Consider the following 14,691-nt stretch of genomic DNA (forward strand, 5'->3'; position numbering starts at 1 on the left):
CACAATTCTAGGCCACCAAACATCCACCAAAAAATGAGATATCCAGCGAATCTTCAAGACAAACAGACGAGGGACAAAACCTACTGAATATGAGCAACATGGAAAAAAATTTCTACCCAATATGGAAGAAATTAGATTAGAATCGGAAAGATAAGATAGCATTTCTTCAAACATACAATAACAGAGACCACCTCAATTTCTCCTTTCTTTGTCACTTTCCTACCTACCAAACAAGAAAAAATGATACTATCCAATGCAGATTGCACCAGCCAGCCCCTGTTACCTTCCTTCATCTCTCTTTCAAACTTCTTCTCATTCCGAATCGCTTTCCATACTTCCCATAGCCTTCAATCCTCTAGGTCTCTGCATCGTCGTCATCCCATAGCATTCAAATGAATTTAATAAATCTCCATCTCAATTCATATGACATAATAATCAAACAGAACAATGTGATGCATAATTTTCTTGATGGTGTCGCTTTTTATGAACCGAAATCCATTTCAAATCCCGATAGAAAGGTCAATATATAATAATCCATTTCGTGTAACGTACCAAAAAACAGTATTTCAAACAAAAATTTCTTGCAGAATGACGTGATTTTTTGTGATTTTTTTGTGATTGCTCTATTTCAATACTAAAATACCCATCTGTGGCTGTGGCTCATAACTTCAAAATGCCACGGCCACGAGTTCTCTGCATAAATTCTTGGTTTTGAATCATATTATATTTTCATTACCTTGAAATGGAAAAGGAATAACTAATCCTGATTACCTTCTTGGAAGACTTCTTCTCCCTCACTTCATACCTCTCTTGGCAAAGGTCTGATAACCATGCTCCTGGACTCACCAACTGCAAAAAAGTTCAAAGAGAGGAACAATCCAAATGGGTATTTTGTTTTTTGTTTTTCTCACAGAGCAAACGCAAATGGAATCAAGAAAATACCAATCCACAAAACAAGAAATCCTTTTTATGGAAAATAAGCTTACAAGTAAGGTTCTTTGGATCAATTTGGCCCTCTTTTTAGGCCTCTGAGGTAGTTTACACCCTTTCATAGCCATAAAATCTTCCTCCTTTTCTTTGCTTGACAACGTAACAAATAGTTTTGGCCACACAACCTCTCCTTTATTTTCCTCCCTCCTTGGCTCCGTAAACAACTTTCCATTATCATGATCCAATCCTATTGAACCCCTAGTCGTATAATATCGATCTTCCTTCTCCGGTGACGACGAAAATGTGGCCACTTTTGTGTTCTCGTTCAAACTTGATTTGTTCATCGTCCCCAAATCCCTGTAACCAAACAAAAAACTGGCGCATCAAAGTTTGCATTCAACATCCAATTTTCCAGCTTCCTTTTTTCGAATTTTTCCCTTCTGTTCCTTTGTAAGATACCATAGATAGATATATCTGTTTGGAAAACTTGGGAATCTCATAACTCAGAAATCCAACCCTAAAAAATCTCTAAATATTCCTTTCTGTTTTTCAAAATTTTCCCAGCAATCAAACATTACTGCCCCAAAATATTCTGCTTCATGAACTATCTATTTTGGTTATAGATCTTCAAATAACTACCAGGGAAAATGGATCTAAAACCAATAATCAGGAAAACCATGACTCCACAGTCACCAATCTCAATGACATTCCCACCCTTTTCCCACAACTTTTCCCAAAAACCAAACAGGACCATTACCCAAAACCTAATCTTTTTCATACATTTCTTTAAACTCTCCATTTTTACTAAACAAAAATTCAACAAAAATTATTGAAAACAGTCCAAAGTTCTGAATTTTTTTTTCCTGAAGTCAAACAAAGTATCATAATCTAGACTTCTGTATATTACCTCTTCACATTTCTAACTTTTTAGAGGTTTTTGTTGTTGTTGTGTTACCTGCTGAGACGATGAGGCGATTGAAGAGAAGAGGGGTAGATTTGTCTATTAGTATCCGCAGCAGCACTGCCAAGGACACGAGATGTGATTTTCTTCCTCACAGCACCATCACCGCCGCCTGCGGCGGCTGATTTTTCCCCCAAAACTGAAGAGTCTTTGACCACCTTCACGCAACGCAGGCGCTTTCTTTTTCCCCACTGTAACTTATCCATTCTCTCTCTCTCACTCTCTACCCTTTTCTTCCCTCTGCTGCACAAGCAATTCAAATCCAAATACTCAGAGACCCAAAAGAAAATGAAAAAACAAGAGGAAATTACGAATTGAACGGAAAAGATTTTACCCACCTCAAGATCTGTGAGAACTACAAAAACCCACTTCTTCAACAACAAAAGACATAGCCTGCATTTGAACAGATTCACAAGAACCCATTAATATAATCCAACCAAGAAATGATAAAGTGGAGAGAGAGAGAGAGAGAGAGAGAGAGAGAGAGAGAGAGAGAGAGAGAGAGAGATATTACACATACAAGGAGACCACTCTGCAACAGAGCAATCAAAAGCTTGGGAAGATTGATTTTTTTTTTTTTTTGGGTGTGAATCTTTTTCAAAGAAGATGAATGAATCGAAGGTAAGACTCCTCAAAATCTTTCTGGGTTTCTTATATTACGGCAATTTCTCCCTCTAAAATCAAAATATGTGGGGCTTTAGTTCTTCTTCTTCACCCCACACTCTCTCTTTCTCTCTCTAAGATACAAAAACTTGTCTATGCATTTTTCTCTCTCTCTCATCAGCAGTTGTTGCCTCTTTGTTTTCTTTTTCACCCTATTTTTTTGTTGTGGGGTGGTGTTCAATACTGTTGAGATTAAAGTGAAAACAATCGAGGCCGTGGGTTGGTAAATGAACGGTCGGATGGACTTCCCTCCAACTGACCTCGTTGCAGGAGCACGAGAGAGAAAAAGAGAGAGGACTAGGGTATTGTTTAGACCCACCATAAATTCTTGGCAAATGAAATGTGATACATATACAAATAAATCACAGCTTCTGTGATTTTAGTATTTGACGCCACACGAGATCCGTTAGTCTTATTATTTACTCCATTTGTATATTTTCTCCCCGAAAAGATTGTTTGGTTCGCAAAACGTAAACGTAAAAATGAATTATTTGTCAAGATTAACTCAAACTTTTTTTCCCCTTAAGTTGAAAGAATTCATTAATGTCTCGTGATTTGACCCAAAAAAATTCGAATTTGTTTACAAAAATGCGTTGATTTTAAGTTCTTATTGTGTGGATCGAACATTATTTTTGGGGACAAAGATAGTATTTTGTATATCTTGTCATGCGGAGAGGTGAAAAAACCCTATACTTTTCTTTACAAAACCACCATCCTCCTGCTTCTTGTTTTGATGGCAAGCCAAGCTATGTATCATCTCGATTTTCTTCGAAATCATCTAAAAAATGCTTTTGTCCGCATATTTGTATTGCATAACAGAAAAAATATATATGCTTTATGGATAACAAAGGTCCTGTAGATATTCACACAACATCTCCTTTATTATTCATGCACAATATATCATATTCATATGGCTATAATAAAACCATAATCTGATCACATTTTAGTAGAAGAGAAATAAGTGAAGTTTGATTCTTATGCAAGGACGATAAACTTATTGAGACTTACAAAGTGACTCGAATTGTGAATCCTATTTTACGGCACATGCATTTCTCTTGTGCAACAAATGCATTAGCTTCCTGCAAGTTTTAGGTTTATTTTTGGACATGGTCCAAATCGGTGGACTTCATTTTAATCTCATTTTGATAATTTAAATTATTTTTTTATAGGCAAAATTAATTTCTTCAATCCCGAAAGATAAATGTCTTCTTTTTTTTTCACAGACAATATATATTATTTATTTACATTTTTTTTTTGGATCTGATATAGATATATTTACATGTCTCAATACATATTACTAGATTTTATATATATATATATATATATATATATATATATATATATATATATATATATATATATCTATCTATTATAAAACAGAAGGGTGTGGGGACAAGTTGTTGGAATGGTCTAGATTCATTTGATCCAATGGCTGGAGTGCATCTTCTCACTTCCCGGTTAAGTGCACATGGTTTTCACCTAAATCACACAACTGCCATGCCCTTCCAATCGGGATGCGTAGTGCCGTAGGCACGGGGTAACACTAGTATATATATATAATAAGAAAGAGCTCGGTCAGAACCATCCAACCTGAACTCTTATCTTTTTTCACGATTAACGACAAGAAGCAATTAATACTACAAGTTAGGGGTTCATGATTTCATCCCCGCCAACCCTTAAACTTGACAAACCTAATCCTACACCCAATTCAACCCTAAAACCTTCTCAGCCCTAAATTCAGCCTGATGCCTCCATTCTGCTGTGAGTGAACTTAAGGAGTTGTGATTAGAATTTGCCTACAGAGCAAAAACCTCTTGAGACTGCTGAAAATTTGTGTGGCAGCAAGCTTCAAGATTCACAGATTAATTAAGGTGTGCGTAAATTAACCCAAATAACTAATTATTAAAAAAAAATCAGGGTAATTTTAGTACCAGGAACCACCGGCTATCGGTTGATCATGTTAGTACCAGGAACCACCGGCTATCGGTTGATCATCTAAACGAAACAAAATAAGAAAATGGCAATTTTACAAATTTCCCTACATGAACAAACCAGGGTCAGAGTGATCAGGAATCAGGGGGGTGCGACTCTGTTTTTATCTTCCTACCATTGCAAAGGTTCACTTTAATATGAAAGGGCATGCGATCAAATACTGCTACCAACAACACAATTCTAGTCCAATGACATCTTCAAAATCAGCAAATAAAAGCGATTTAAATCAGCAAATAAAAGCAAATTGCAACAAACGATCAGAAATACATCCGTCCATAGAGCTACTCAAGAGTTCACAAGATTATTTTGCTTGAACAATTTTTTCTCAAGCATTTCCAAATAATTAATTCCCGAATTTGTCTGACTGGAAAACGCAAAAGATCCCACTTCTGTCGCATCCAAAAAATTTCTAACTCGATTCAAATGTAATACAATAATGCAAACGCTGTAAAAGTTTCTCAAGCAAAAGGTTTGGCCTGGAGGATGCGAGGTCACCAAAACTAGTAACAAAGTACAACAGATGGCCCAAAGTATTATTCCAATAGTAATAGAGCTGAACTCCGACTGAAATCTTCAAATCCGCTAACACTACAACCCAACAGATTTCTCAAGCTTCTGGATTTGGTTGAGGAAAATCCATGTCATCTGCACGTAACACACCAAACAACAGTAATGTAAAACATGAACAGAACAAAAGTGGGCTCCCGTGTCCCACCTCATTAGCAGGTGGGGTTACCATAAATAACAGGCGTGCACACACAACATAGTGGTGGAACTTGGAATTTTGTTTGGTTTGGGGGCACCTTTACACGAGTGTTTCAATATAATGACATCAAAGATGGCTTTCTATGCATAGAAACACACTAGTATCAGCCATATATATCAGTAAAAATTGAAATTCCAGGGGACGAAGGAAATTCTGATTGACATTTTAGGAGCTAAAAACATTGGAGGCATGTATAATAATGATTATGATTTTATTAGGGGCAGCTGCCCCATCGTCATTCAATAGCTGCACACAGAGAGAGAGAGAGAGAGAGAGAGAGAGAGAGAGAGAGAGAATTGATTACCATGACATGGGGAGCAATCCTGACACAGTATACAGGAAATCCAGTATAGAACTTGAAGGGCCCTCCGGCTTTGAGGGTTTTCATGGTACAATCCAGAGAACCTGTGTATGGGTATTTCCCCTCAGCATCAGGTTGCATCTTCTGTATCTGGGTTTTCACATAATCAAAGGGTAAACTGCAGGCTGCAGCAAAGAATCCTGAAACCGAACTAGCCCCTGAATATAAACAACAAATACATAACCGATCAAAACCACATATAACGCTGGTATTTGTAGCAGAACCAATGCCATTACTTTATCGTGGATGACAATTGAAGAAGAAGAGAGTATGAGTTGATCTACTACGTAAACAACTAAACAGCAAGGTCAACCTTAAGAGCATTTTTATTACTCACAAAAAACCGAAGTACAGCTATGGAACATTTGGGCATTATTCCAGTTATATAGTGTTTGACAAAGAGTCTTACCCACCACTGTAGCAGCCTCACCCAACCCGAGAGTATCCTTGCAGAATTCCACACTTTGGTCATATGAGGCAAGCATTCCCATGTTCAGTGCCATAGCTCTCACAACAGTAGGGCCCGCACCTTTCCAAAGAGACAACACACCTTCATCTGCAACAATACGATAGAGGGCCTGGAATGCATTTGTGTAGTTCCGGCGCTGTGCAACAGGTAAGGTAGCATCTGCCTGCATTCGAATGAGGGCTAAATCTGCTGGACTACCAACACATGCTCCAATTGCTCCAGCAGTTAAGCCACACAAAGCCTTCTGATACAAGGGTAGGGGCTTCCCATCATTAGCCTCAATTGCCTTGTTTGTCAGAATCCTGACACCAGAAGGAAGAAACAAGTTCCAAACAACATCATCCTTTGACAAGAGTCAAGTGGCACGACTGCCCAAAAGGGAAGAGCACCTCTGATTTGTTGGAAAAAGCAATTTAAATGGGTCCGATGTCAAAGAGATTTATCTTTTTGCACCAACTAAATACTGAATCAGTTGGGGGAAAAGAATTCCAAAAATAATCCCCACATTGAGTGGTGGGTTACCTTGCACATATCTTGTGGGAGCAAAGAATACACTAAACCAACTCAAGTAAATGGATAAGGCCCTTCTCTTAATAAGTGTTGGGATACCTTTCAGATATGTTCTGCTTAAATAAGTCCTTCATGTCTCGTAAAATCTTACAACTTTGGACAGTTGGGTGTGAAACTGTTTTTTACGAAGCATTAATTTGAAGAGATTTTGGGAAGTGATAGCGATAAATTCCATCAGATTAAAGGCACAATCGCCCAAAATGGACATTCAAAATGCTACTATGATATGGAATCAAGGGGTCTCTCGATACAATGAAGCCCAAAACGGCGACCAAGGTAATGCGCTAATGTTTGGCTAACACATGAAGCCTCAATCAATGTTACAGAAATTATAGGTTTATCCAAATTCATGCTTGAATAAGGGTATCCTCCTAATTGGCAATCACAGAAACTTAAATGCAAATTTAGTGGTCGGGGGTAATAGGCACGTCACAGGTCCTCTTTGGAATATCGCTTCCAACTTAGATTCCAATTCATCTTACTTTCCGTTACTATATTATTATTGAGCAGGTATTCTCCACTAATCACATATCCTTTGAGGCGCTGAGATCCTATTTACTTTTGTCCTTTGCAAAGATTCATTACTCAACAAAAATGAATGCAAATCAATGGATCCTTCCAAATCCCCAGACCATACTATGTGTCTATGACATAGGAAATATACAATACAGTAATCAAAAGAAAGATAAGAGAACACAAGTTTCTAATTATGAGCCAGTTCATTACCTATTCACATTTTCCACATTAAAATCAATAGGATTGTTTCAAATTGCATCACCTTCTTTAAAAAAATAAAAATAAAGCAGCATACCATACCATACCATGAACGAAACTTCTAGGAAGGGAAAAAAACACAAAGAAATTGGATGTCACAAAACAACCATACAATCAAGGAAGAACAACCCTGGATATGAATATGATAAGCCCAACTACTTTATTCCACTAGTGTCACACAAAGATGCACGAGAGAGGGACTGTATGATGGAGTATGCTTTCAACAAGATGGCCTGATTAGTAATTTGATTTTGTAGTAGGGTTATTTTTGCAATCTCATTTTTTAGGATTTTATAGAGGACTAAAGTCTTCCATTATGAGGAGACCAAGATCTGGGCACCACAGTTTTTTGCAATCTCATTTTCTAGGATTTTATAAAGGACTAAAGTATTCCATTATGAGGAGGAGGCCAAGATCTGGGAACCATAGTCTCTCTCTCTCTCTCTCTCCATATATTCATGTTCTCTTGTGGTTTCAAGGCCCCTACTTGACACTAGATTTCTTCCCTTCCTTCCTCTTCTCTCTATCCTCAATTCTCCAAGTATTTTGAGAGTGTTTTGGTGAAATAAAAGAGCTGCAGTTTCCACAAGAACTTTCAGATTATGTGCCATTTTTAGTTTTGAGAGGTTTAGTGTGGCTTCGATCTCCAGATTACATCACTGTATGTGAACAATAAACGTACAGCCTTGAGATAAAATGTGTCGATCTTTGTCAGTGGTCAACATAGAGAAACACTCACCTAAATGTTCCAAGCCGGGCAGTTGTATAGGTAGCTTGTCTAAGCAGCCCAGCAGACAGCCCCTGGTCAAGATTAATCAAAGTTAGACAATAAAATGTACATAGCAACTGGAAAATCTCGTTACTAGTCATATAGTACAAGAAAATGCATGAACTGCTGAAGAGGTCTGGATGATGTTTTAGTCCTTCAGTGGACAGAACTGATAGAACTTAGTAGGGAAAAATAGAAATCCAAAGAAGTCCCTTATGTAAGCTAAGAGGCATAGTATTTTCTTCCCCTTTTTGCTCAAGGGAATTAAGTTATCTGTTGACTGTCTTGTCTATATCCCTCCGACCAAATCAGAATTCAAAAGATTTGCACAAAAACGTAACCAAAACTCAAGACAATACCACTAAAATGGAGAAAATGTGAACTTAGAAATATTACTTTTACACCAAGATGCAACTTCTTAGTTTTGATGAACAATTTGCTTGAATGTTTGGACTGTCAAATACGAGAATAACAAACAACACACAAACATAACTCCACGAAGAACACCTTCATACAGTTTATCAAAAACTGCAACTTCTTTGAGAGGGAATTGTTAGGTCATTGAAATTGCCAACAATATGTGTTCATCTACATTAAAAACTTAGAAGGTCTCTTAGTGTCCTTCAGTTCGAATTATGCCATTGCACTTCATATGCGGCTATTCCTTTCAAAATATGTATTTAACGCAATAGTAGTATGCGACACTGAGGGAAATGAGAGATTGCACCATTTCACCTACTTGATTACTTCTACACTTACTTGAAAAGCCAAAAATTTAATACTCATGCCCAAGCAATTTTCTCTTTTATATACGGGTATGACTAAAAGCAAGTGCAATACTTACAAACACCTAATAGCACGCACTAATTACCTAAGAATTCAGTGAAATGAAATCAAACTCGTAAACAACATCAAATGTAAGAAACAAACATTGTAAAAGGCGCGAACACCCTCATTCTTAAGCATGTTCTTTGTCACATCTGCCGCTGACCCTTGACCCAATTGAATCCTGACCTGTAGTTGCCAAGAAACCACAATCAAATAAAATTCACTCACAATCCCACACAACAAAATTCAAAAGTTGACAATTAGAAACAAGAACATGAAATTAGCCATCTCAATCTTCAGATCCTAACAAATAAAAAGTTGAACAAGAGGGATTTGGTCTTTCACCCACTGGCGGCTCCCTGTGTAGGGAAAGGTGTTCACTTGAACATCCTAAACCATAGATAACCATGAGAAAAAATTACATAACGTTTAAAGTTCTATGACATACACTTTGAATACCTTGGAAATTGTACTAATGAACACCCTATATCTTGTTATTTATTCTTAAAACAGTTTATATATGAACCCATTACATTACTCCAAACACCTAGTTTGCTTGAACTTACCCATAACACAATTATATTTATAGTACTTCTCAATGTATAGTTATTTCAAAGTTTCATTCTATTTCTTTCTCGTTGAGTGGCCATGGTCCCAATTCATCCTGCTCGAGAGCGCATTATCTTTGCCATAATAAGATTTTCTTTTGTTCGGTACACAGCGGAAATAAACTAGAAAATCAGATAATTGATTTGTTGGCTATGATAATCAAAAAATGGGAACTTAAATGTGTACTTGTAATTTGTTGTGCAAAGACTCAATGGAGTTAAATCTTACCGAATGCAATGATTGATTATTTGTCCCCGTACACGGATTCTTTCTTGGAGTTTTTTCCCTCCATATGGGGCCATTTCCTAGGTTGGTTGTATACTGGGCTCGCTTTAGTTAATGTGGCATTGTCGTAATTCTCATAGACCCTAATCCCTCCGTCCCAAAATGTTTGTCCGGTTCGCAAATAGAGAACTTAAATACATTTTTCCAATAAAAAATTAATTTTTTTTTAACAATTCACTAGATAAATATTTAGTAACAATTATAGTTCAGACATTCACAACATCCGAGCAAGACCCATGGATCTCAGATCTGATACAATTCGAACCCATGTCCAGAATTACAATCCTAAAGAAAAACGAATGTAAGACCTGCCAAAATTCCTATTGGATCTAAGATCTGAAACCCTTGAAGGTCACCAAAAACTTCAGCCATTTTTTGCATGAATTTTCTTACCACAATTACATAAAATAACGCGAAATAACATTTCTATAATCTATATTCGTATTACTTATAAAAAAAAGAGAGGTTATATTTATGTTATGAGTACCTTGATCATATCGACGGGTTGGATGACACAGGTGGCGAGCATGCCAGAGGCTCCGCCATTGACGAAGGGCTTGACGGCCGGCCATACACCGACGGATTTAGGCTTCTGCTCTCCCATTTCTCTCTTCAATCTACGAGTTTAACAGAGAGAGAGAGAGAGAGAGAGAGAGAGAGAACAGCGGGGAGCTGCGGAGGAAACTGAGGCGCCGCCTATGTATACGTATGATGGGAAATGTAACATAGGAGAGATGGAGAAAACCCTGATACCAAGAAATGCAAACGGAGTTTTGTTATTTTTATACTTCTTGCTTATATATAGACCTCGATTTCCACAAAATTACGAAAGTAGTACCGCCAATCTCAATTGACTGTTATGCCCTCCTGCTTTTTGAATTCCTTTTGGGAAGTTATTTACTTGCGTATTTTTTTTCACTCTTTTTTTTACTATCTGGAAATGTAGGTGCATGTAAAAAAAGTATATGAGTCAAAGTATAGCACCTACTTGCGCGGAAAGTGTCTTAATGCGGTGGCAACAAATGTGGCTCTAGTTGCGCGCAAAGTCAGAGTCAATCCAATATGCTCTCGTCTGGCAAGGCAGAGGAATCAATCTCGCATGTATTGTTTCGGTGTGAGGGCTGCAATCAAAGTCTGGATTCATTCTCTGTTTCGTTTAAGTCCTGAGGAGCTTCTTGATTGCAGAAACATGACAGATTGGTGGGATTGTATTCAAGAACGTAACAGTCAAAGTCACTTGCCTCCTTTCTCATTAGGTATGGCTCTTCTTTATTGATGGTGGATTTGACGAGCTAGAAATGATTTTATTTTTAATGGTAAATGTTGGGCCACGGAAGCGGTTAGTGGTAAAGCACAAAGAGATTTCTATGAGTTTCAGGATGCTAACTCTAAGGTTCCATCACATCTGTCGAGATCCACTTGTGATGAGACCTTAGTGTGGCAGCGCCATAGGATGAATATAACCAAGATTGATGTGGATGTTGTTGTCTCTAGGAGCTTGAATTCTATTGGTACAGGAGCAGTAGCTCGAGGTCATGATGGCAAGGTCCTTGGTATCTTCTTGAGTATTTACACTACCATTGTAACACCCGTTCCGAGCATGCACGTGCATCGCATATGACATTTAATTTTATGTTGCATAGGTCATGCTAATTGTTACACGTGTTGGGTTATCGTTCACATATCATTCATAAATTGTTAAGCGATACATGATTAAATTTGAGGTTTAATTAAGTTAATTAAAAAGGGATTGGTCTTGGTAGGGAGAATGAAGGGTTAAGATGAGTTTTGACCTTTTAGAACCCATACACCCAACCTCATGGGATAATTATTCCCTAAAAAAAACCTTCTACGGTATTCTACATTATTCCACCCCTCCACCGTTTTTTTTCTGTATCACGTAGAGAGAGAGAGAGAGAGAGAGAGAGAGAGAGAGAAGAAGAAGAAGAAGAAGAAGAAGAAGAGGAGGAGGAGGAGGAGGAGGAGGAATTGGGGAAAACTAATTGAAGGTAACCATCTTTTACCTAATTTATGTTTTGGGTTTTGATCAAACATGTTTATACCTAGATATTCTTGTAGTTTAAATCCTAATTGGTTCATGAGAGAATGGATTTTAACCTAGCAAATTCGTCCATCTTTGGGACATGTCTCAATTCTGTCAATTAGAGCTTGAACTTGACTGAATCTGTCATGTTCTTAGCGAATTTTTCTCATAGACTTTCCGACCTTGTAATTTTCTGGAATTTTTACTGGAGATGGATATGCATGTCTAGTTTGTTGGGTAAAATTTTCAGAATTTATTTCGAAGAGGGGAAAAGTTAAAATCGCGCACCGAACTGCTGCTGTGAAATTCGTATTGCTGATTGCACTGACACAAGTTGAGAAAACAGTCATATCTCCTAGCTCGAGACTCGAAATCACATTCCGCTTGCTTTGCTGAAAACTAGACTCGTAGGGCTTTCCAACGGTGCAACCCGTGCGCTGTGGTTATGCCCTAGCAATAACAGAATTTCTGTTAAAGTTTACTTAAAATCTGTCTCTGCACCAGTTTTAGTATTTGTTAGGTTACAATCGCGAGGCCGTAGTAAGGTTACCCGAACTCCGTTTTTTATGAATGGCATGTCGATTCGAAGAGGAAGAAGTTTACTTTTCAACGGTGTAAGTGAAATTCTTAGAATTCACGATTATGTACTGGATATGGTCAGAACAGTACATGTTGGTCATGGTCTAAGCCTTATTCTTGGGAATTCTTGTATCAAATCTCATTGAATCATCTTTTGAGCATTGAAGCACATCACCCATCATTTTTATTGCATTTTGCTTGCATTTTAACATGAGTTGGTGTATGAAATATACTAAGTGTAGTGTCATTCATATTCTAGGATCGGGGGACGAGTCTCCACCTCAAGGTTGAGAAGGAGGCGTTTCGCTTTTGTCTTTTGAATCTCTAAGGTGAGTGTGCTATTTCATTGAAGTGGCTAGCTAAAAATAAACTTATTATTTTTCTGCAAATGTTGGAAATTTTGACGGTAGTGATATGGATCAAGTTGCTTGAAACATGATTTATTTCAAGAGCATGCCATAGCTGTATTGTTGGTTGGAATTGTTTTCTTCTTGATGTACACAAGAAGGGTATAAATTGTCTGTTTGCTGTACACAAACAGGGTATAAATTGTTGGAAGTACCCTGTTCACAGGGTCACGGTACCGTCATAACTCCTGGTTGCGAGGGAAGCAACCCTATGGTTTCTTGAAATATTGTTGCTTATTTTATGGTTTGTGAAAAATAGTATGTTTCTTGCTAAATATGATTAGAAGTATTACTCGATCCATATTTGCTCATGTAAATTGTTTTATGCTTTCCGCTTGAATGAAGTAGTAACACTCACAATCCTTTCAGGTAACTGAAGTAGAGTTTTGGTCCACTACTGGTCTGACGGGCTGTAGGAGCGAGGATGAGGGTCGACTTGGTGTCCTTTTGGCATAGTTCATTTTGTGATATCAATTTTTGGAGAGTTGTCGTACCTTATGTGGAAGCAACTCATCTTGTAAAGTTCTCTTGTAAATTTTATTTTGGAAGCCGGTTGTAATATACTTAGTTGACATTGTCTTGCGTTTATGGAATGAATTTCATTAAGGTTGATATTAAGCTTTCATTAAGACTGATTATGTTAATCCTTCTAGAGCAGGTCGTTTCAACCATTAGTACTTCATGAAGAATTACTGAGGCTATGGCTATTCAAAATGGTTTGAAGCTGGGAATTGATTTAAATCTATCTAAAATGGTTATTGAATCGAATGCGGAGGTGATAGTAAGTAAATGTTCTGCCTCTCTAGACCCACATGTTGATATAGCGGCTATTATTCTTGATTGTTTGGCTTTGAAAGAATCTTTTTCTTCCTATGAGTTTGATTTTGTTAAACGTGATTGTAATAGAGTTGTACATTATTGTGCTCAAAAATCCCTTTTGAATGGTTGGTCTGGTCTGGTCTGTGGACTTCCATTTTGCCCCATGGGGTTCCCAACTGTCTCATGTTTAGTCTTTTACGCCTTCCAGATTAATAACACTTCTTTCCTTTTGTCAAAAAAAAAAAAATGAGTATAGCACCTACTCGAATTTCGACCGTTTAAAAAGAAGAGTACCACACCTACTCAATGGACCGGCCAGAGGGACATGGCAAAGGCAGTAATCTCGATGGGGATGTTCTTACCATCGAAACTAGTCCTTGTCGGAGACTCAAAAAGAAGGGAGGATTTCAGTTTTGAATTTATAATTTTTCTTTTTGCACGTATTTTTTAATACTTGTCTAGGATCTTTTTTTCTGTTATTGTAGCGCCAATTTCTTTTGGGGCGACTATTTGCAATCTCGTATTTTCTCCCTTAGTCCACTACATTTCGGTAAATAGTTGTTGAAAATCATACATAAGATTTCGGTAAATAGCTGTAGAAAACAAGATTATATTTTGGTAATTACGTGTCGAAAATATGTTCAACCTTCGGTAAACAATTGAAGAACATACATTTTCGGTAAATAGCTGTTGAAAAAAATATTATATTTCGGTAATTGTATGCTGAAAATGTATCTTAATTTCGGTAACTAATTGTCGAGTATAATTAAAAAAATTTAACGGGCTAAGGAAGAAAATACAGGGTTGCGAATAGCCGCGCCTTTTCTTTTGAGGATCGAGACAACGTGACAGTATATTTACAATA

General features: G+C 37.4%; 2 protein-coding genes and 1 long non-coding RNA gene across 10 annotated transcripts; 1 reads left to right on the forward strand and 2 right to left on the reverse strand.

The window, feature by feature from the left end:
* Positions 1 to 99: 99 nt before the first annotated feature.
* LOC131334642 (uncharacterized) lies at positions 100 to 2,737 on the reverse strand. 7 transcript variants are annotated; one of them, XM_058369788.1, is made up of 6 exons: positions 2,412 to 2,737; positions 2,230 to 2,284; positions 1,886 to 2,131; positions 987 to 1,287; positions 772 to 849; positions 100 to 363 (listed from the first exon to the last, which is right to left on the reverse strand). In XM_058369788.1, the coding sequence occupies exons 3-6, from the start codon at positions 2,095 to 2,097 to the stop codon at positions 313 to 315; spliced, it is 642 nt and encodes a 213-aa protein (XP_058225771.1). In that variant the 5' UTR covers positions 2,098 to 2,131; positions 2,230 to 2,284; positions 2,412 to 2,737; the 3' UTR covers positions 100 to 312. The 7 variants fall into 7 exon arrangements, with proteins under 7 accessions (XP_058225771.1, XP_058225794.1, XP_058225783.1 ...); XM_058369811.1 differs by having other exon boundaries at positions 2,226 to 2,284; XM_058369800.1 differs by having other exon boundaries at positions 2,406 to 2,737.
* Positions 2,738 to 4,766: 2,029 nt separating this feature from the next.
* On the reverse strand, positions 4,767 to 10,747 carry LOC131318485 (mitochondrial dicarboxylate/tricarboxylate transporter DTC-like). 2 transcript variants are annotated; one of them, XM_058348313.1, is made up of 6 exons: positions 10,465 to 10,747; positions 9,186 to 9,269; positions 8,226 to 8,287; positions 6,083 to 6,444; positions 5,617 to 5,831; positions 4,767 to 5,191 (listed from the first exon to the last, which is right to left on the reverse strand). In XM_058348313.1, the coding sequence occupies exons 1-6, from the start codon at positions 10,579 to 10,581 to the stop codon at positions 5,135 to 5,137; spliced, it is 897 nt and encodes a 298-aa protein (XP_058204296.1). In that variant the 5' UTR covers positions 10,582 to 10,747; the 3' UTR covers positions 4,767 to 5,134. The 2 variants fall into 2 exon arrangements, with proteins under 2 accessions (XP_058204296.1, XP_058204289.1); XM_058348306.1 differs by having other exon boundaries at positions 4,767 to 5,831; positions 10,465 to 10,745.
* A 2,105-nt stretch (positions 10,748 to 12,852) lies between these two features.
* On the forward strand, positions 12,853 to 13,527 carry LOC131333519 (uncharacterized). The gene is made up of 2 exons (XR_009201830.1): positions 12,853 to 12,929; positions 13,377 to 13,527. It is a non-coding gene; the product is annotated as an uncharacterized LOC131333519 (long non-coding RNA).
* Positions 13,528 to 14,691: the final 1,164 nt, after the last annotated feature.

This window comes from Rhododendron vialii, chromosome 1a (genome assembly GCF_030253575.1).
Source record: "Rhododendron vialii isolate Sample 1 chromosome 1a, ASM3025357v1".
NCBI lineage: Eukaryota > Viridiplantae > Streptophyta > Magnoliopsida > Ericales > Ericaceae > Rhododendron > Rhododendron vialii.

What these genes read in the sequence shown, in the direction of transcription:
- LOC131318485 (XM_058348306.1), bottom strand. Translation starts at nt 10,581, where the DNA reads ATGGGAGAGCAGAAGCCTAAATCCGTCGGTGTATGGCCGGCCGTCAAG. An exon ending in AACCCGTCGATATGATCAAG is followed by an intron (nt 9,270 to 10,464) that starts GTACTCATAACA and finishes TGGCAACTACAG; the next exon opens with GTCAGGATTCAATTGGGTCA. An exon ending in TGAGGCTGCTACAGTGGTGG is followed by an intron (nt 5,832 to 6,082) that starts GTAAGACTCTTT and finishes GTTTATATTCAG; the next exon opens with GGGCTAGTTCGGTTTCAGGA.
- LOC131334642 (XM_058369788.1), bottom strand. Translation starts at nt 2,097, where the DNA reads ATGGATAAGTTACAGTGGGGAAAAAGAAAGCGCCTGCGTTGCGTGAAG. An exon ending in TCGCCTCATCGTCTCAGCAG is followed by an intron (nt 1,288 to 1,885) that starts GTAACACAACAA and finishes GTTTGGTTACAG; the next exon opens with GGATTTGGGGACGATGAACA. An exon ending in AGAAGAAGTCTTCCAAGAAG is followed by an intron (nt 364 to 771) that starts GTAATCAGGATT and finishes ACGACGATGCAG; the next exon opens with AGACCTAGAGGATTGAAGGC.